At 39.4% G+C, this 21,289-nt stretch overlaps 2 protein-coding genes and 1 long non-coding RNA gene across 3 annotated transcripts in view; 2 read left to right on the forward strand and 1 right to left on the reverse strand.

Annotated features, from left to right (window-relative positions):
• The first annotated feature begins 467 nt into the window (after positions 1-467).
• Positions 468-4,175, forward strand: bsnd (barttin CLCNK type accessory subunit beta). Its single transcript, XM_017455888.3, has 3 exons — positions 468-916; positions 1,326-1,411; positions 2,602-4,175. The coding sequence occupies exons 1-3, from the start codon at positions 740-742 to the stop codon at positions 2,861-2,863; spliced, it is 525 nt and encodes a 174-aa protein (XP_017311377.1). The 5' UTR covers positions 468-739; the 3' UTR covers positions 2,864-4,175.
• A 4,598-nt stretch (positions 4,176-8,773) lies between these two features.
• The window catches only part of pcsk9 (proprotein convertase subtilisin/kexin type 9), a 21,576-nt gene continuing 9,060 nt past the window's right edge, over positions 8,774-21,289 (forward strand). The window contains exons 1-11 of the mRNA XM_017455885.3: positions 8,774-9,171; positions 10,449-10,640; positions 13,285-13,408; positions 13,587-13,720; positions 15,670-15,811; positions 15,985-16,181; positions 17,399-17,582; positions 17,671-17,841; positions 18,563-18,711; positions 20,196-20,361; positions 20,634-20,794. Coding sequence (XP_017311374.1) covers positions 8,995-9,171; positions 10,449-10,640; positions 13,285-13,408; positions 13,587-13,720; positions 15,670-15,811; positions 15,985-16,181; positions 17,399-17,582; positions 17,671-17,841; positions 18,563-18,711; positions 20,196-20,361; positions 20,634-20,794 — 1,797 coding nt within the window. The 5' untranslated portion in view covers positions 8,774-8,994. The remainder of the gene's footprint in view (positions 9,172-10,448; positions 10,641-13,284; positions 13,409-13,586; positions 13,721-15,669; positions 15,812-15,984; positions 16,182-17,398; positions 17,583-17,670; positions 17,842-18,562; positions 18,712-20,195; positions 20,362-20,633; positions 20,795-21,289) is intronic.
• Positions 13,251-17,525, reverse strand: LOC108257820 (uncharacterized). The gene is made up of 4 exons (XR_006981048.2): positions 17,390-17,525; positions 16,165-16,530; positions 15,566-15,804; positions 13,251-13,387 (listed from the first exon to the last, which is right to left on the reverse strand). It is a non-coding gene; the product is annotated as an uncharacterized LOC108257820 (long non-coding RNA).

Consider the following 21,289-nt stretch of genomic DNA (forward strand, 5'->3'; position numbering starts at 1 on the left):
CAGCATAAAAACCAAATTATCTGTGAATGAGACAAATTATATGTTGAAACCAAGTCGTAACCCACAATGGTTATTAATTGTTGCATAATCATGTTTTAGTTTCACTTAACATTATAAAGTATTAAGTAGTATAAATTCAGGGTATGTATAAAGATTTCATACTGTATTATAATGAATATTGCTAAAATATGTGGAAAATTTAGTTTTCAGGTGTTTTTGTCTCACTTATTTATTTATCAATATGCAGTATACTAGCATTCACAGTATATACTAGACACTAATGACAATGTATAATAAGTACACAGTGTACATTGTAGGTCAGCTTCAACTGATATTACTGAAATGCATTTAACTTAACTGATGTATTATTATTTAAACTATTGGCTATTAGTACGTTGGTGTGTATTATTGACAGATGCTGATCATTTCTTTGTGTTTATCAGTCTATATATACACCCAACCCTTCACAAACTGCCCCAGTACACCTGTCTGTGTTTCACTTTTACAGAATTGCTTAAGCACAGTACAGGTGCAGCCTTGGGGAAGGTCACCTGGTCAAGCTCCATTAGCACTTCAATGATCCCGGCAGCTTTGCTCTTCTCTCTCTCTGCAAACCACCAGTCACATGTGGTCTGACTACTTGTTCTCATTTTGACCTCATTGCAGCTGAAGTCACTGGATTTCTATTCTCCAGATTGTTTTCTCTTTCCCCCCCCCCAGAGCTCCATACATAGTCTACATGGCAGAAAACAAGCCTTACCGTTATGGGCTTATCGTCCTAGGGCTGGTGTTGGTGGCACTGGGAGTCTTTTTGGTGGCTGTGGAGGAACCTCAAGTGTTTGTCACTTTCTGTACAATGGGGGCGCTGATGGTGAGCATTGGGACAATTTGGAGCATGTGCCAGTGCTACCCACGGGTAAGGAGAAAAATAAATTGCATGTTTTAGTAATAGATCCTGTTTATTTGCTAATGTATTGCATTTCCTATTATATGTCAGCATTTCTGTGTTCAACCACATTGGATAAGGTAGGACTGCAGAGTAAATGTTCAGTTGAAATTATTTTTTATTTCTTATTTACCTGACTAAATACAGTATATGTTATTGTCCTGCAAGCACTTGCTCTACATGATCAATGTATCAGTATAAATATGGTCCAGTCGAAACCAAATTCTGATCCATATTGTAATTATTAGCTATTCTGACATTAAGGAAAAGACCACATACCTATTATATAGCATTACCTATCTAAGCACAGTTTATGTTATATAACAGCAGTCCACATTGTTGGTCAGCTTTACAGAAGTCACATTGCTGCATTCTCTAGGTAACGTTCATCCTGCAAGAACGGGAAGTGTTAGGAAGCAGTGAGAAACAGGAGCTGTGTGCCGAAGTCAAGGTCTTACAGGTCAGGTAGGTCACACCAACATGAACAACAGATTTCTAGGAACATGATACCAAGGCTTGGTCGGAGGTTCAAAATAAACCAGTTAATCTTCTTGTTTGAACTTTAAATATCGATCTACAGCCATGGTTGCAATGGTTTACATTACACTATATTACAATAATTACTGGCCAGCTATTTTAAACACAAAATGCAGCTTTGTGCAGTTAAAGAAAGACATGCTCAAAATAACCAGCAATCGATTCACTTGTACTAATGCAATCTATTTCACCACATCAGATTCAGAGGCTTTCTCAGTCTGACTGTGCTTGCATGACCTATCAGCAATCGTTATTCATCAGTTCTCCCATCAGTCCTACACTAACAAGGCTCAGAGGTCTGCTGATTGAATCTGGCCAGACAGTGAATGTGGTTATGTAGACTATGATGAGATTATATTGATGGTAATATCGATGGAATGGAGTTTTAATCCTGCAGACTCAAAGATCTAAGATATTTCATGCTTGTTTCAGAGAACTAGATATGTCCAAGTTTTTGTTTTGTGAATGTACACTGATACACACTGGTATACGTTCAGTGTTCGCTTTAATATGCACATGTGTACACCTGCTCATGTATGCTGTTATCTAATCAGCCAATCATGTGGCATCAGCACAGTGCAGATACAGGTCAAGAGCTTCAAGTTAATGTTCAGATCAAACAGCAGAATGGGGGAAAGTGTGATCTCTGTGACATCAACCAAGGCAAGGTTGTTGGTGCCTGATGACTGATTTGAGTATTTCAGAAACTGCTGATCTCCTGGGTTTTTCCACACACATCAAGCAAAAATATCCTGGGAGTGGTGGGTTGCAGGCTGAAACACCTTGTTGATGAGAGAGATCAGGGGAGAATGACCAGACTGGTTTGAGCTGACAGGAAGTCTATAGTATCTCAAATAAGCACTCTTTATAGCCGTGGTGAGCAGAAAAGCATCTCGGGTTCCACTGCTGTCTACCAAGAACAAGAATCTGATGCTATCATGGGCACCGACTCACCCAAACTGGACAGATGAATACTGGAAAAAGACCAGGTGATTTTTTTCCCCCTAAACTCTTAACTGTCCAGTTTGGGTGAGTCTGTGCCCATGATAGCCCTGGTACACCTCTGTGCTGTTCACTGTTGCAGAATTGATTTCTTTTCTTTTTTGTTTTAATTCCAGTGACAGTTCGGATGAACCCGTCAGGGCTCCTCTGGCTGTTTTCAGTCAGATAGAGGATGTCGAAAAGGATGAAATCCTCTCACTATCCGAGACAGAAAAATCTCCTGAGATCACTGGCATCGCCCAGAGCTCTCCCAGCATGCACCAGGCCTGCTCGAGTGCCTCTCTTCCAGACAACAGGGCTGCACAACCTGATACTGATCTCTACTATGGGGAGGTGGATGATCCCAGCTGCTTAAAAACAGAGCTGGATAGTGAATAAAAGTCTGAAATGCTTTTTAACTCAGGGGTCATAAATGCAGAATGGGTAGTGCACTGATTGCAGTACATCCTGGTTATGAGACACACAAATGCCTCATTCCACTCTGATACTCACTCACACATACACATTACCAACTGTGATTCATATTTCCATGGAGACAGGAGTACAGTTAAAGGGGATAAAAGGAGGAAGTGGTGAGAGAGAGAGCTAGTAAATATTTAAACTATATATTCGGGTCATGAATACGGCTTTGTATCACAGTCAACAGCTTTACAATGACAGCAGCTGCCAAAATGTTTTCTTCAATCAAGAGTGCTGGGGAAGACAACAAAAAGAGCAATATGACAAATAAAATGGTTAAACAAGACATGTGCAGGACTAGTATCTGATATGTAGAGTTGTTATGAGGCAGGTACATTTAGATTAATGTTCAGGTTCAGCTGTGTTTATACCATCAGCCATCCAACAAACATGACGACCCTGGATAGACGTCCTGCTGCAACGCTGTGAAAATAACCAGACAGTCATTGCTTTATAAGGAGAACATGCACATGCACACAGGGTTTACTGAACGATTACGGTGCATATCAACCCATTCAGGTGGTAGTATAGTACAACTCAGAGAAATCCACTCACTCAAACATAGTTTAGTGTAATTGTCATTTTCCTCAACATTGAGCTATTTTATTATCTGTTATCATTCAAAGTTGTAATGCGAAGTGGTTTACAATCATTTCAACAGATATCCAACGATTTTCATCTCAGATTTGTTTTCTGAACTCAAAACCCAGTTTAACATAACACAACGCTGTCTTCATAACAGTCTCTGCAGAAGGCAGCATCGGACTATATTTAATAGGAGAATTTCTGCAGGACAGACAAGAGCTGGGATTAACTTTCACTCAGACGAATAAGAGCCATTTCTGGAGATACGGGAAAATAGTCTAAGTTGTTTAGCTGTTTGATCTCATAGAACCCTGTAATATTTCCAGATGCAATGTATTCATTTCACAGACGCTTTTATCCAAATCTACTTACAAATGGGTCAGAATGCAGTCCAAGACTAAATCTGTAGCTAACTGTGATACAAGTGCTGCACAACTAAGTTTCCACTGATTGACCAGAAAAAAAGAAAGGGTGCAAAAGTAGGAGAGAGACACTTCACAAACTTCACGTGAACTTTTCACATGTAGTACACGTGATCTTATATTTCCACACGTTATTTTCTCCCATGATATATTTATTTTTGCGTGTTTATTTTTCACGTATAAGGTTTCATTTTTGTCACATGATTAAATATTATATTATATTATTGAGGTTCCATGTGTTTACTTGTATTCAGATGTGCAATTTCAGGGCATAACAACGTGAAATGCACCATCACATGTTTTGTTTTGGTTCCCGTTTTACTCACATAAACGTGTGGAAAACATAATCATATGTAAAGTGTACACTGAGACCACATTGAAAATTTTGGGGGGTGGGGGGGGGGGATTTCTTTTAAAATGGGAAGTAAACAGAAGGTTTTAAAATACTGATCTATTTTAAACAAAAAGTAAATGTTCAATATCTTGAATACTTAAATATTAAAATAAATATTTTTGCTCTTTTAACATTTAGCTTTGCTTTGCACATTTCATGTGTATTCATTTTTTGCTTTCTTGTTATGTTAATCCTAACACAGGCTAAAAAATAAACAGGCCATTTAAACAGCTTAATAAACAGCAATTATGCTCAGACATTTGTTTTATTTATTAGAAAATACAACAACCTGTTTGATGATCAGTCTGTTTGTACATTGCAAAATTTTGCTATTATGTTGAATATTTTTATTGTGATATGTATTATAAGATTTATTCATTCATTTATTATTCATCTTCAATAACGGCTTCATTCAGGCCATTGTATAATAACAATATTACGTTTAATATTTACTTTACTATTATGTTCCGTGCCTTCGCTGTAAGCTTTTGTCCTCTTTGAAGGGAGTATTAAGTGGCATGTTTTTTTTATCATTATTATTTTATTTTGTTTATTTTAAATAGTTGTCCCACTGTGGGTTTATGGTGTCATCAGTGAAGACACATCTGCTTTGTGTGTCCACAAACTTTTGGCCATATAGTGTATCACAAAATAGTAAAATGTACCATTAGGGGAATGAGAGACATAACTGTTCTAAATTGAAATAGTAAACCATACTTGAATTCAAAATTTTGAGAAAAATAAAAAAAGAGAACAAATCTGTGCTACTTCATTAGGGGGCGAAATAGAGAAATAAACTCAGAGCCAAAAACAAAATGTGCCGCTTTCCAAAAGAATTTAGGAGTTTCATAGCAGTGGTGATGAATACTTATGCATTTTGTGAATAATTTTACAAACTGTATTGATACCCATCACCTACCACTCCAGTATTGGGGGCTATTTTGTACAGATTCATGACATATAATCCAGTTTTAGGTTGTTACACTACAAAATACGGAAAGGTTCAAGGGAGGTGAACACTTATGCAATATAATAATACACAGTATATTGGTTTATAATTGATATAATTTATAATACCTTTCAGATCAAACCTGACACATTTAAGAAGAGTTTTTGATGCTATTGTTTTGATTTTCTTATGGATATTGGACTTGATTCAGATCAAGACTTTCACTTGGCCAACTGAAAACACAAATCTTCTTTCTCCTGAGCCGTTCTTTGGTAGAGTTGCTTGAATGCTTTGAGTCATTGTCATGTTGGAAGACCTACTTTTGGCCCAGTTTTAGCTTTTGAACAGATGGCATAACATTCTGTTCAAGACTCTGCTGCTACACCTCATGGTTCCTTTAGTGATGAGGAATTGTCCGGGTACAGCCCCAGATCTTGACATTCCCACCACCATGCTTGTCTGCTGGGACAAAATTCTTTTGCTGGAAGGCAGTGTTTGGTTTTCTCTAAACATTATACTGCCACCTACTGGTGACGAGTGCCAGGGCTTTGCTAATGGGTCACGTTTGTTAATCGGTCTCATGAATGGTCAGGGAGGTAACAGAAAATATAAATATACAATTAAATATAATATCCAACTGCAAATGTACGAGGTATTGACAGGTCACTGGTCTGGTATTTCCATTATTTTACACACCTATTTGTTCCCTACTTGTCAATTCACTGGCATATTTTGATCAACCCTTAATGATGTGTGCTGAGATTTGTTCTAAGATTAACAAGAAGGGAGTGAAGTCGTTGTGAGTTGTTAAAAGGTATGTTTATTCTCTGTTCTTTAATAAGGTTATGGTTATGATAAAGTTATGTCTCCCTTGTACTTCCTGAATAAAAGAGGCTGTAATAGCTAAAAGGCAAGTTATGGGACACTTTTAGATACAAGTACTCTAAGTGTTACTGATGGGTTAGGAACCCAGATTAATAAAAGGAACCCTTTCTGATCTGAAATAGGATTCTGCATAGAACCTTTAATGACTCCTCCAGAGAAAAAAACCTGAAGTACTGGTAGGAGTTCTAGATTGAACCTTTTTTCATAACAGTGTATATAACAACTCATATACTTCAGCATTGTTATATTTACTTTGCTATTAAGCAAAAGAAAACATTTACTTATGGAATATCCGTACCTCTAATCGTATTGTTAGAAATCATTTCAGTTCAAACACATGCAGCGAGCCTGGATTATGCCCAGAATAACATAAATCAAAGATAATGGAACATGTTCGGTTCTAGCAAGCTTATAGAATAACCTCTGAACCTGTATTGACTCAGGTCGTGCATTCGGACCTCTATGTAAGGGATGGTGCCTTAACTTAGATTGAAGTTGTTATTTGTTTCCAGTTGCACTGACTGAATTCATTCAAGAGCAGCATTTTTTTATGGCCCTGAAACAACTATTCACAATTATAATACAATTACACTAAAGATACTGAGGGTGGCAAAACCATGTCTCATGTTCGCCTGTTAGACAATAGCATTAACCATCAAGCATGGGGAAAGAAATTGTGGTTGTCAGGCTTTAGTGTATCAGTTTAGCAGTGACAGGGCTTTAAATACGGCACACACTTACTGAGTATTTTATATGACACGCATACTTAGTATGTGGACAATTAAAAATGATAATTTCCATGTACAGTATGTGCAAATTGTTCATCAATATCAGATTCTGGACAAAGCACTGCTGTCCACTGTATATTTTTGGGCAGGTGACTGTTGCCCCACACAGCAGTTCTAGCAAGAAATGCAAAACAGGAGCACCTGTACACCTGTAAACCTGCTTATTCGTGCATTTATCCAATCAGTAGAAGCAGCAAAATACGTTAAATCCTACAGAGCTTTAGTTAGTGTTCACATCAAACATCATAATGGGGGAAAATGTGATCTCAGTGACTTTGTCTATGGGATGATTGTTGGTGCCAGATGGGCTAGGGTTTGATTATTTCAGAAACTGTTGACCTCCTGTTTTCCCCCCCACACATAACTGTTTACATATAATGTTTACACATAGTGGTGTGAAAAGCACACAGAGAAAAACATCCATGATGAGAGGTCAGAGGAGAATGGCCAGATTGGTTTAAGCTAACAGGAAGGCTATGATAACTCAACTAACCACTCTATACAACCGTGTTGAGCAGAAAAGCTTCTCCGAATTTACAACGCATTGAGTGTTGAGGTGGACTGCCTACAACAGCAGAAGACCACACTGGGTTCTACTCCAGTTTACAGTTGGCACATGCTCCCCCAAACTACACACCAGGCTATGTTTTTCCAGCCTTCAACTGTCCAGTTTCCGAGATACCACTGTTGTAGCCCATCTGTCTCAAGATTTAATGTGTTGTGCATTCTGAGATGCTTTTCTGTGGGCCGGTTTCCAAAACACTCAAAAGAAGCCCGTCTGGCACCACCAACCATGCCAAGGCCATTAAAGTGCACCTATTATGGTTTTTCAAATATTACCGTTCATGTATTGTGTCATATAAACAGCTGTTTGTGAATGGAAAAACGTCTGCAAAGTTTCAAAAATCAAAGTGCATAATAAACAGAGTTATTGATTCCCAAAAAAAGGACTTACTTCCTGTACTAACCCAGGTAGGTTTGTAACAAAAAGCCCCGCCTCTGGTCTTCATTGGCTGCGCGCTGACAGCAGTAGACCAATCACAGCAGACTGACACATCTGACCAATCAAAGCAGAGTATGCTCTCAGAAAGGAGGAGTTTAGAATGAATCCTTTAGAACCTTAGAAGTGTTTTTGACCTTGGATTCATGTAAATCTATTGTATGAGACCTTTAAAACAAAATTAAGTACGTTTCAAAACCATAATAGGTGCGCTTTAATGTCATAAAGATCACACTTTCCCTCATTCTCACGTTTGATGTGAACATTAACTGAGGTGTTTGCTCTGATGTTATGCATTGTGTTGCGGTTATCGGGATAACTGCATGAATGTTCCTAATAAATTGAAAAAAGAAAGAAAGAAAGGAAAAAAAAAAACCCTGAAATGAAAAGGGGCAAAAGTGTGATTTCAGAAAGGCTTCACTTCTAACCATTAGAACATGATTATGATACTTAGTGGGCTCGATAAGCATTGAGTCATGTTTATTGAACAAAACAAGGCAATTAGGATGAGAAACATGAATATTTTATTCTGTATTTTAGCCTTATATTCCAAACAAATACTTCATACCCAAGTCACAAATATCAGATCACAGATAAACCCAGGTGATGCAGAATGCCAGTGAGGAGTACACTTAGATCATATGAACAGTTGATGGAGAATCAACATGAAAAGTTTCATCTTCCAGATTCAGACTGAAACCTGACCCCGTTTCCTAAAAGTCCTTACGTAAGGAGCGATCGTTCGATCTGAAGGCGGTGGCGTGAGTACTTCATACGTCATCAGGCCCCGCCTTAAGTAACTGACTTTATCAAAAGACCTACAGCATTAAATAAAAAACAAAAACAAACAAACAAAAACACCTCCTCTAACAGCAGGTGCATGCGTTGGAGTGTAGGCTGAGAGTAACCTGCAAGGTGCGCGTTACTGCAGGATCTGAACAATATCTAATACACACACACACACACACACACACACACTGTGGCAGCATCCTGTGAAAATATTAACGCGCTTAAACACGTCTGCGGAATGATAGCCTCGAAGAAGACGACAGACTTTTGGAAAATGAGTTTTTTCCTCGTGATGTGTCTGGCGGCGCTGGCAGCTTGTGACAACCCTGAAGAGAAACCGGTGAACGCACCTGTGATCGTTCATCCTCCTCCTCCTCGAACTGAGCGCGTGGCCGAGTTCCTCAGGTGCACAAAGGTGAGACTGCGACCTGCTCTGCACTTTACCTGCGCAGTTAAAGGTGCAATAGGCAATGTTTTGCATTTCTTGCTAGAACAAATAATGTGGTAAATTATGTGGAAATGATCAAACATAATAATCGAAGCCATTGTGTCCACATGATCTTTAGCAAACTGCAGAGGGGCAGCAATGTTCTTTTTGGAGAGCGGTGGCTTTCTCCTTGTAAACCTGCCATGCACACCATTGTTGTTCAGTGTTCTCCTGGTTGTGGACTCATGAGCATTAACATTAGCCAATGTGAGAGAGGCCTTTAGTTGCATAAATGTTACCCTGGTTTTTTTATGACCTCACAGACTATTACATGTTTTCCTCCTGGACTGATCTTTCTTGGTTGATCACTCCTGGGGAGGGTAACAATGGTCTCCCTCCATTTGTACACAATCTATCTGACTGTGGATTGGTGGAGTCCAAACATTTTAGAGATGGTTTTGTAACCTTTTCCAGCCTGATGAGCAGCAATAACTCCCTCTTTTTTTCACGTCAAGATACACTTCCACAAACATGTTTAGTGAAGATCAGACTCTGATAGATCCCTGTTCTTTAAATAAAACAGGACGCTCACTCACACCTGATCATCATCCCATTGATTGAAAACACCTGACTCTTATGTCACCTTCAAATGAACTGCTAATCCTAGAGGTTCACATACTTTTACCACTCACAGATATGTAATAATGGATCATTTTCCTCAACGAATGCATGACCAAGTGTAATATTTTTGTGTCAGTTGTTTAATTGGGATCTGTTCATATACTTTTAGGACTTCTGAAGATGTTTTGGGTCATATTTATTCGGATATATGGAAAATTTTAAAGGGTTCAAAAAGTTTCAAGCACCACTGTATATGCAGCATACTTATTCATATTAAAAACATACTAATTCATATCAAAAAGGACCCATTTAAGAAGAGAACACCATCATGTGCGTGATGTTGAAGCCACATAGCACATTGCAGTGGGCATATTATGTGCGTAAACACTTTTTCTGATTGATGATTTGGACATTTCTGTAAAAAGATGATGTATCATCATTATTAAAACAGCAAAGTTTCCTGTGTTGAATTAGAACATTATTATTAACACATTATGAATTATTTAGATAATTACTGTAAGAGGGAAACCAACATGGCGACAATGAATTACACCCTGCAGATGAAAACTCAGTGTTTTTTTCTATGAAGTTTTTGGGTGAAATTTGTGCGTGACTCCGTGTGTGTGTGTGTGTGTGGTGCACAGAGTGCGTGGTGCATACCGGACCAGTACCTCGTGGTGTTGCAGGAGGGAGCACACGACAGTCACGTGCAGCGGACGGTGAGCACTCTGCGTGCGCAGGCTGCCAGGAGCAGACACACCATCCACATCACACACACTTACTCTGGAGCCTTCTGTGGATTCCTGATTAAAATGAGCAGCGAAGTCCTGCCCATGGTAAATTAGCCATCCTTTACATTGTTTGTTTGATTGTCTTTCTGTCCTGTACAAACTAGTGTTGTCCCCATCATGGTAAACATGAAGATTCCACTTAGAACCTTTGATAGTACTGTAAAACTTATAATACTGTCCACTAACTCAGTGGTTTTCAAAGTGGGGGCTGCCAGGGGGCGCCCTGGGGGGCCTTAACAATTTGGTGTGCCCATCCCTCCCACTAGTATGTTTTCTCTTTCTCACTCTCAGACAACCACAAACACACACAATCAATTCCTAATGTAATATAATGTAAAGATGTAATTATTAATTTTTTTTTAAAAAAAGAGGATATATTCAGAAGTCTGTATTTTTAATGTGTTTTAAATACATCTTGCAAAAGGGGGGGCTCAGTCAAATGTTAATGCCATTTGGGGGGCCTTGCCCTGGAAAAGTTTGGGAACCCCTGCACTAACTCATCGTTTGTTCCAGCGACTAAGCAGGAAAAACGTGCAATTCTCTGTTAACATCTAAGTTAGTAAAATTAACTAGTAATAAACACTGTGTAAATTACTCAGCAAGTAATAAGGAAGTAATGGTTTGGTAGTTCATTATGAAGTAAGCAATAATCACAGAGTACTAAGCTATAAGTCTTATATATCTCCTAGGTGACTATAGTGATATCTAGATATCTAGATATATATAGATGATATCTAAATGCAATAATAATGATCAGTACAATATTATTTGTTTCCTTAAAATATAATTAAGACTATATATCAACTTGTGAGTCATGATCTGGCACCCTGGTTCATTATAAATGCATGCTATTGTTTAAAGGCAATTTACACTTTTGCTGTATTCCTTAAAGCTACAATAATGTTCGTTTTTAAGTTATGGCTACAAAGATACATGAAGTCATAATGTTACATACTGCCACAAAATGTGTGTCTAGGTCCTCCCTGCCCCTCTGAATCCAACAACCATTGTATTTTTTTCTTGGACATTATTTCTTACTACTCTGTATTTATTGCTTATCTCATGATTTACTTCATTATTACCCAGGATTCCATAGTAGTTAATAGTACTGATTAGAATTTGACCTCGGCCCTGAAATTGCACAAATGAATCCAAATAAAAACAGGTGAAACATGAAGAATATTTGATTAAATGTGAAAGTGAATGAAGTGTGTGTGTGTGTGTGTGTTTGTCAGGGGCATGAAAATAAAAAAAATCATGTGGAAAAAATGACAGGTGAAAATACATGTGCATTAATGTCCATTAAATGTGAAAAGTGTAATGTGTATATTTTACATGTGACATTCATGTGATTTATCTCTAAGGGCCTGGATTGAAAAAAAAAACATTTTAGTATTTTAATGGTATATCTTCTTTGAAAAGTGTATTAAAAAGTTTGATGGGGCAAAAACAAAACTGTGACACACTTTTGGTATGTCCCAGTCTCTGAATAAAACTTTACATTCACAGTATCAAAGATGGCTCTGAGTGCCATATAAAACTGAAGCAGCATTAAACTTTACATTTTGCTCCAATCTCTTAAAGCAGCCTTGATAGAATAGACCCTGATATATATATCCATTTCAGATTTTTTTTTTTTATCATGGTATATAGTGATCTGTATACGGTTACATCACTATTTCATACAGTGCCCTCCACTAATATTGGCACCCTTGGTTATTATGAGCAAAGAAGGTGTGAAAAATTGTCTTTGTTTAACCTTTTGATCTTTTGTTTGAAAAATTCTCCAAAATACTCTGCTCTCTCTGTATCGATAGATGTATCAGCTAATATACTGACTAATGCCCTATATACCTAGTCACTGACATTTGGTAGACAGCTTCCTCTTGGCAGAAGTGGGGTTGTGCCATATTGTGTCTCCATGTTTTAATATAGGATTTAATGGTGCTCTGTATGATGTTCAAAGTATACAAAACAAAACAAAACAAAAAAAACTCTGATTGATGCTTTTCCAGAACATTGTTCTAAGCTTATTTTGAAATGTCTTTGGTCTATATTATGCTATTTGTTTAGGCGTGCTCTGTAAGGATTTCCTGGGGTCTTCCAGGAACAGGTGTATTTATATCGAGATCACATGACACTATATTGCTCACATGTTGACTCCATTCAACTAATTATATGACTTTTGATAGTAACTGGTTGCACCAGATCCAGTTTAGAGGGTTTTCTCCAAAGGGGGTAAACACATGCATTCACAAATTTTTATCTATTTATTTATTTTACTCTCACTTCAGTATTACGGTTGATTTCATAAAGATTCATGACAAATAATCACAAAGCCCATTTGAGTTGCGCTGGTGTGGTGGTGAATACTTATGCAATGCAGTGAAATTTCTGAACAGAAATATGTGGAAAATGATAACCACTGTCTGGCATCACACAAACTGCATGGCCAAATCGTTACACTTTTACCTCAAACTTCATTTTGTAGTTATGTTGTTAAAATATGTATAGCTGTATATATGTGTATCTTCCATATGTACAGTATGGTATATACAGAAGTTGAGGTAAAATAAAAATGTTTTAGTCAAACTATTCCTTTACCAGTCTGAGCTCCAGTGAAAAGCAGAGTGCAGCACACAGCCCGCTTGCCCGTCTCGTCTCATTTCACTCTGTGTGCCGCTCACAGGCTCTGAAGCTGCCCCATGTTGCGTACATTGAAGAGGACTCGTCCATTTTTGCCCAGGGCATCCCATGGAACTTGGAGCGCATCATGCAGACGAAGCATGAGACTGGAAAATACACACCACCCAGTGAGTGCACTTACACATGACACATGCGCATGCATACACACCATAAGCTGTTTGCAGTATGCCATGCCTTTATTCAGGTGAAGGATTTTTGAAATTCTGAAAGGAAGTGAAAATGACAATGTGTAGGAGATGTGAAATGAGAAACGCATATGTGAATGAGAATTCCATGTGTATACAGATGATGGAGCACAAGTGACTGTCTTCCTCCTGGACACTAGCATTCAGACGAATCATCGTGAGATCGACGGCAAAGTAATGGTGACCGACTTCAACAGCGTGCCTGAGGAGGATGGAGTCCGAGTTCACAGGCAGGTCAGAGGCCTAAGGATCCTTTACTGTCTATGGAGACAGCTGTCACTGTATATTGATGACGACACCGCAGTGCTGTTGAGTTCTCACATCTGATTGGTCACATGATGTTGATTCATTTCCTATAACAGTTTCGGACAGTAGTGCCAGCCGCAAGGCAAATCACAGGTCTATATTAATGTGCTTGCTCTAATACACTGAATGTACAGACCCACCACATTCACAAACTGATTTTTAAATCGATGATAGAGAGGTTTTCTGTGAGGAGACATTTATTTCTCGTTTTTGGAAGGAGTGTAGTGTCCATGCTTTGTAATAGTCAGAAGTATAGCTGTAACTTTACGATTATTGTTGATTATTTTCCGTTAACTCCCAGACATGTGTTATTCCTTATACAGTCCCCTCCAAATGTATTAGAACAGCAAGGCCAATTCTTTTGTTTATGCAATACAGTGAACATATTTTGGTTTGAGATCAGGATGATTATGAGAATTTCAGCTTCCATTTCCTGATATTTACATCTAGATGTGTTAAACATCACAGAACATGGCATCTTTAGGTGAGCAAAAGTACAAGAACAGACCGTATTAAAGTAACTTAATATTTGGTTGCATATCCCTTGCTTCAAATAACTGTATCAAGCTGGAAACCAACTGAAATCACAAAACTGCTGCATTCGTCTATTGTGATGCTTTTCCCGGCTTGTACCACAGCGTCTTTTGGGTGTTTGTTTTGGGAGGTTTCTCCCTTTAGTCTCCTCTTCAAGAGCTGAAATATATGCTCAGGTAGGTTAAGGTCTGATGGTTGACTTGGCCAGTCTAAAACCACTTCCACTTTCCTGATAAAGTCCTTTGTTGTGTTGGGAGTGCATTTTGGGTCACTGCCTTGATGCATGATGAAGTTCCTTCCAATTAGATTAGGATGCATTTCTCTGTAAATTTGCAGACAGAATCTTTCTGTAGACTTCTGAATTCATTCTGCTGCTACCTTCATGAGTTACATCCATCCAAGCCCAAGCCTTGACACTACCACCATCGTGCTTGACTAATGAGCTTCTATGTTTGGGATTATGAGCAGATCCTTTCTTTCTCCACACTTTGGCATTTCCATCACTTTGGTAGAGGTTCATCTTGGTTCCAGAACATTTGAGGTTCATTTCTGTATTTCTTTGTGAATTCCAATCCAGTCTTCTGATTCACACTGCCGATGAGTGGTTTGTGTCTTGTGATATGGCCTCTATATTTTTGCTCTTGAAGTCTTCTTTGATCAGTGGATTATGATAACTTCACCCCTGCCCTGTGGAGGTTGTTGATGATGTCACTGACTGACTGTTATTTTTAGGTTTTTCTTCATAACTCTCACAATGTTTCTGTCACCAATTGCTGTTGTTTTCCTTGGCTGTCCTGTTTGATGTCTGTTGTTAATACACCAGTGGTTTCTTTCTGTGTCAGGACATTACAAATTGTATTGGTTATGCCCAATGCTTGTGCAATGGCTCGGATTGATTTTCCTTCTTTTCTCCGCTTCAAAATGGCTTGCCTTTCTCCCATAGAGAGCTCTCTGGTCTTCATGTTGGTTTAACCATTTTAACAACAAATTAAGTGCTTACAGGTGAAACCCAGGGCTCAAATCAAGAGTAGATGTTCAGAGATATTAATTGTTTAAACAATCAAACAGGGTGCACCTGGGCAACTAGAAACACCTGTCAGACACATGTTCCAATGAAAACATGCAGACACAGTTGAGAACATGCAAACCTCCACCCAGACAGTAACTTCAGCTCAGGCTCAACTCATTATTGAATTCATTTAGCACTATGTAGTGTTACTGATGCTGTATAATAAATACCTGCAGATAGTAAGAATCTTAGACTCATACAAGAGAGATTGCTAAGTGCAAAATGAAAAAAGTAGCATCTGGATATCCATCTATTGTTTTTGCATCTGTGGCAGGCCAGTCAGTGTGACAGTCATGGAACACACATAGCTGGGGTGTTAAGTGGGCGAGACTCTGGCGTGGCACGTGGGGTTGGTGTGAACACTGTGCGGGTGCTCAACTGTCAGGGCAGAGGCACTGTGTCTGGAGCACTGGCAGGTAAAAAAAAAAAGCACCAAAGTTAGCTGTTTACACAATAGAAAAGAGAAAATCATTTATATTATTTTTAATGTCATGACAAAAATATTTTTTAAATGGCCTCTACTTTATATGAATTGTGCATATTTCTTGCTATTTTAAAAACTTCACAAAGCATTTTTTTCCCCCTACAGGTCTGGAGTACATCCGTGCATCTCTGCAGGCCCAGCCAGTCAGGCCTGTGATCATACTACTACCATTTGTGGGGGGGTTCAGTCGCACTCTCAACATTGCCTGTCAAGAAATGGTACATTCTGGTGCAGTTCTGATAGCTGCTGCAGGGAATTACCAGGATGATGCCTGCATGTACTCACCAGCCTCGGAACCAGAGGTATTACACTCATCACACTCATAGAGGGGCACAGATTCATACTCTATATGGCCAAAAGTATGTGGACACATGACCATTACACCCATATGTCCTTGTTGAACATCCCATTCCACGTTTACTCCCCCTTTGCAGTTATAATAAGCTCCACTCTTCTGGGAAGGTTTTCCACTAGATTTTGGAGCCTGGCTGTGGGGATTTGTGTTAACTCAGACACAGGAGCATTAGTGAGGTCAGGCACTGATGATGGGTGAGAAGGTCTGGGGCGAAGTCGATGTTCTAGTTGCTTGCCAGGTTTTTCCACAGTCAGTAGCCAGATCACTTGTTTCACCTTGGACCTTGTACATCCCTGCTGAAAAAACAACAACAACAGAAATCATCACAGAAATTCTAATTGTTTCCATTACAGATACAATTACTAACCATCAGCTAATCATTAAATCATTAACATTTCCATTATTGGTCCTAAATGGTATCCACTAGACATAACATGCCACCAATAGAAGGCAACAAATTACCAGTAGAGACCCACAGGGACCTTTGTAGTTTCCATTAAAACCAATACAATTCTCATTATAAACATTAAAGCCATTGCAAGTTCTATGAGGATTTCTACTGGGGGTTTTTTTCAGCAGGGATCAGTGGTCACCAACCCTGTTCCTGGAGATCTACCTTCCTGAAGACTTTAGCTCCAACCATAATCGTGTCCACCATGACCCTTGCCTTAAGAAGCTCTTGATCAGCTAAAACAGGTGTGTTAGATTTTGGTTGGAGATGAAACCTGCAGGAAGGTAGATCACAAGGAAGAGGCTTGCTGACTGCTGGTGTACATAGTGTCAGGTTCAAAATTGATGTTCACATGAATTAGATTTAAAAGTGCATATTCAACCATTTATGAAGCATAAACCAAACGCCACTTATTCATCAGAATGGCATATAACTTGGAACGTCACTCGCCAGTGTAGGGAGCCATGCGCATGCCCGGACAATTTAGAGTAACTAATCCACCTACTGGCATTTCTTTTGGGAAATGGGAGGAAAATGGAGAACCCAAAAGAAACCCACACACACGGGGAGAACATGCACAGAAACTAAACACAGACAGTAACCCGAGCTCTTGATTTAATCTGGGTAGTCTGGAGCTATGAGGCAGCTATAGTCCTATTGTGGCCTAGATTTGATAATAATAATAATATTATTACTATACTGACCATGTGCAGGTGATCACAGTAGGAGCTACCAATGCTGCTGACCAGCTGCTTAGTTCAGGAACCACAGGTACCAACCTGGGCCGCTGCGTGGATGTGTTTGCCCCTGGTGATGACATCATCAGCGCCTCCAGTGACTGCCCAACCTGCTTCACCACTAAGCGTGGAACTTCACAGGCAGCTGCTCACGTTGCTGGTTAGAAACAGGCGCACACAAACACACACTCAAGTTTCATCGGAATGTGGTTTTGATTACCTGCTATCGTGCGTGTGTGTATAATTAGGCATAGCTGCAGTTCTTCTGAATGCTCACCCCAGTGCCAGTCCTGCTGAAGTGCTGCAGCTGCTCCGCTATCACTCAGTCCAGCATGTGATAAATCCAGACTCTCTGCCTCCTGAACACTACCACACTACCCCTGACATGGTGGCTGCTTTGCCCAAGTCTGCTGCTACAGGTCAGAGTTCAGAGATGGTCTGTCTTTCCTTCTTTCTAATCAATTCTTGGTCAGACCTTAATTGGTAACCTTTTAAGCATATAAAGGTTATATGACATGTACAACTGGCATAAACCTACATAAACATTTATAGGAACTATCCTAACAAGTGTCAGCTGTAACAAATCCCTATAACCATTTATATTTGACAATGTAACAATTTTGATGTCGAATCTCTTGACAAGCTGTCAATGTTACTCTTGGAAATTTGGAAAATTACTGAGGTGAAAAAGTCAGTTGTCATGATCTTATAATGTAAGTCAGTGTCAGTTGACTCCACTTATTGAAATAGGCAATAATGGTAAATGGTCTGCACTTATATAGATCCTTTTTAACCTTAGTGGGTTTATAAAGCGCTTTACACTGGTTCTAATTCACCCATTCACACACACACACTCCAATGGTAGCAGAGCTGCACTAGCTTGCCATCGCGAACAACTTATGGTTCAGTGTCTCGCCCAAGGACACTTCGGCATGTGGAGTCATGTGGGCCGGGAATCGAACCGCCAACCCTACGATTAGTGGACAACCTGCTCTACCACCTGAGCCACAGCTGCCCCAATAATAAAATAAATGCTTCTGTAGATTTACGTCAGTTGCTATGTAGTCTCGTGTAAAGTCTTAAGTAAAGTGTTACTCCATATGTATTAAGGCCTGAATGTGTGTATTTGTGTTGTCCCAGGCGAGACACTTCTGTGTCGTTCTGTTTGGTCTAAGAGGTCAGGGGTTGGAAGCTTTGACACAGCAGTGGCTCACTGTCGCCGTGGTGAAGAGATGTTCAGCTGTTCCAGCTACTCACCAAATGGAGTGCATGCTGGAGAGAAAATAGAGGTCCCTTAATTCACCATCACCGATCTATAATTTCCTTGAAGCACATTTTTTTTTGCTTCTCATGCTGCAAGATACTTTAAGGAATGAGATGTCTGCCTTCATCTGCATACATGAGCTCACATAGCGTCGCTATGATCAAAAGGGAAGAGCGAGAAAGAATATCATCCCTCCACTTAGAGAGCTCGGCCAGTTTTGCTCCCGGTGTTACGGGATGCAAAGGGCATCTCACAATTTCAACAGGGCGAACAATTTACATAAGTGAAGAGTTAATAATCTGCCCATGCTTTTGTACACCCAGCAGATGACAACCACATTCACTAAAGCAGAGTAGATCAGCAGAATATACGAAAGTATGCAGTATAGTATTGTAATGGATCTTAATGTGATACAGGGAGTTTTAGCAGCATCAGCATGATGAAAGAATGGGGTGTAGGAAAATCTAAAATCTCATGGCATCAGACAACGCTCATAACAGAGCACTTGAAACTTGCATGATCAAAGATTTCACAGGAGTGGTATACACGCTTTGAATAAAGTAAATGATTTCATTTCAGTTCACCTGTGGAACACTAACATTAAACGTGTGCTTCTCGCTCCTCCACTTTTACAGTGAAACACAAAAATCTCTTCTGTTATTTTCTTATTTATCAAAACAACAATTTAATTGCGGTGTGTATGCAAACGTTTTGTGATTATTAAAGGCTCACTATACGGTTGTGCTCATAATTTTTTTTTAAAAGCGCATAAGAATTGCTTGTTGTTTTTTTATTTAGCCCTGCCCTGAATCAGCTATTTCATATAACAGATGTTTACATATAATCCAGAAGACAAAGTAATAACGGAATTCACACAAATTACCCAGTTCAAAGGTTTACACACCCTGCATTCTTAATCCTGTGTGTCGTTACCTGGATGATCAACGACATGATGTGTTTATGTTTTGTGAGAGTTGTTCATAAGTCCCTTGTTTGTCCCGAGCATTAAACTACCCACTGTTCTTCAGAGATCCTTCAAATCCTCCAGGTCCTGCACATTCTTTACCTCTCCAGCATATTCTGTATATTTGACCCCTTTCCAACAGCGACTATATGATGTTGAGGACAACAAAGGGACTCGTACACGACTATTAGAAAAGGTGCAAATATTCACTGATGCTCAAGAAGGCAACAGGATACATTAAGAGCCAGGGGGGTGTAAACTTATTTTGTTTAAAGATTTTTTTTTTTTTTTCATTTAGTACTGCCCTTCAGAAGCTACATAAGATATTTACATGTTTCCCAGAAGACAATACAATAATATATAATGTAATGCATGGAATAGAATTTGTTTATGTTCTTCATTGTGCCCTAAGGGTCTGAAAAATTGTGGATTTTCAATTCAAACTCCACTGAGTCCAGCATGGAGGGTAGATTTGCAGACAACCTGTGTCGCCTTTAAGACATCTGCATAGAGTAACTGCCTCACTGTTTTTATTGTGTCATCAGATACGGGATGGGCAGAAGGTGTGTGAGTCCCATCACGCCATCGGAGGACATGGCGTGTACGCCATAGCTCGCTGCTGCACGGGCAGCAGGGTGAAGTGCCACGCCAGTGCCAGTCTCCATGTGGGCGTGGACGCAGAGTGCCCTAGCCAAGAATATCAGCTTACAGGTATGAGTTGTGATGTGCGTGGTGGAGCTAAAGTTCTGGGATATTATCACTTACTTAAATATCATTCTCACCTCTAATATATCCACAGAGAAAAGAAATGAAACCTGAATTTTATTTCAACTATCAGTAACCTGCATTATTTTTTTAATTTCTGTCTAATTATGGTCCAGTTTTGTTTGACAAGTCATGCTACCTTCACCTGAATCCTGGGCTGTCTACACCTTTCTCTGCTTTTGTATTTGTGTGCTGCTGAATACAGTTTCTCTCTCCAGGATGCAGCTCTCACTACATTAGGTCCCACGATACAGCACAGCCCTCAAGGCTGCTCCATAGCAACCGTAAAGCATGTCCTGCCGGAGAAGGTGGGACATCACACGCCTCCTGTTGCCGTGCTCCGAATCTGGAATGCCATCTGATTGAATTTACAAGACAGGTGAATTTAAACCAGATGCACTCATGTTACAAAAGCTAGACACAGCATAAACATAGCTTTTGTGCGATTGCGTTTATGTAAATTCACTTCCTTTCAAATGTGTGGAATCAGTGTATCCAGGATATAAAATCCATTTCCAAGTCTGTTATTAATACAAATGGTGGTACTATTCAATTTCACACAGATAGAGAGCAGATAATAGATAATGCTCTGCAGTATAAAATAATAATGTTTCACTTCACTGGTAGAGAAAGGGTAGAGCATGAGAGAGGGATTGGTCAACCTTATAGCCACATTAGTATAGACTCCAGTACCAAACTCAACAGGGCGTTGTCTTTCTTCTATTCAAGAGTTCCCATAGGAGGTGAGCCCCAGTCCATTGTGAGGATCATACAAGTCTCATGGTTCACCTGTGAATCTCATGTTTTTTTTTTTTTTTTTGGGGGGGATTTCCTTTGTTGTGGTGGTGAGGTGTACAGTACCTGGTAAAGACAA

The sequence above is a fragment of the Ictalurus punctatus genome, chromosome 25 (genome assembly GCF_001660625.3).
Source record: "Ictalurus punctatus breed USDA103 chromosome 25, Coco_2.0, whole genome shotgun sequence".
Taxonomy (NCBI): Eukaryota; Metazoa; Chordata; class Actinopteri; order Siluriformes; family Ictaluridae; genus Ictalurus; species Ictalurus punctatus.

Excerpts from the sequence above, each read along its gene's own strand:
- bsnd (XM_017455888.3), top strand. The coding sequence starts at position 740 with ATGGCAGAAAACAAGCCTTACCGTTATGGGCTTATCGTCCTAGGGCTG. Across the intron at positions 917-1,325 it reads TGTGCCAGTGCTACCCACGG|GTAACGTTCATCCTGCAAGA; the intron begins GTAAGGAGAAAA and ends TGCATTCTCTAG. Across the intron at positions 1,412-2,601 it reads GTCAAGGTCTTACAGGTCAG|TGACAGTTCGGATGAACCCG; the intron begins GTAGGTCACACC and ends TTTTAATTCCAG.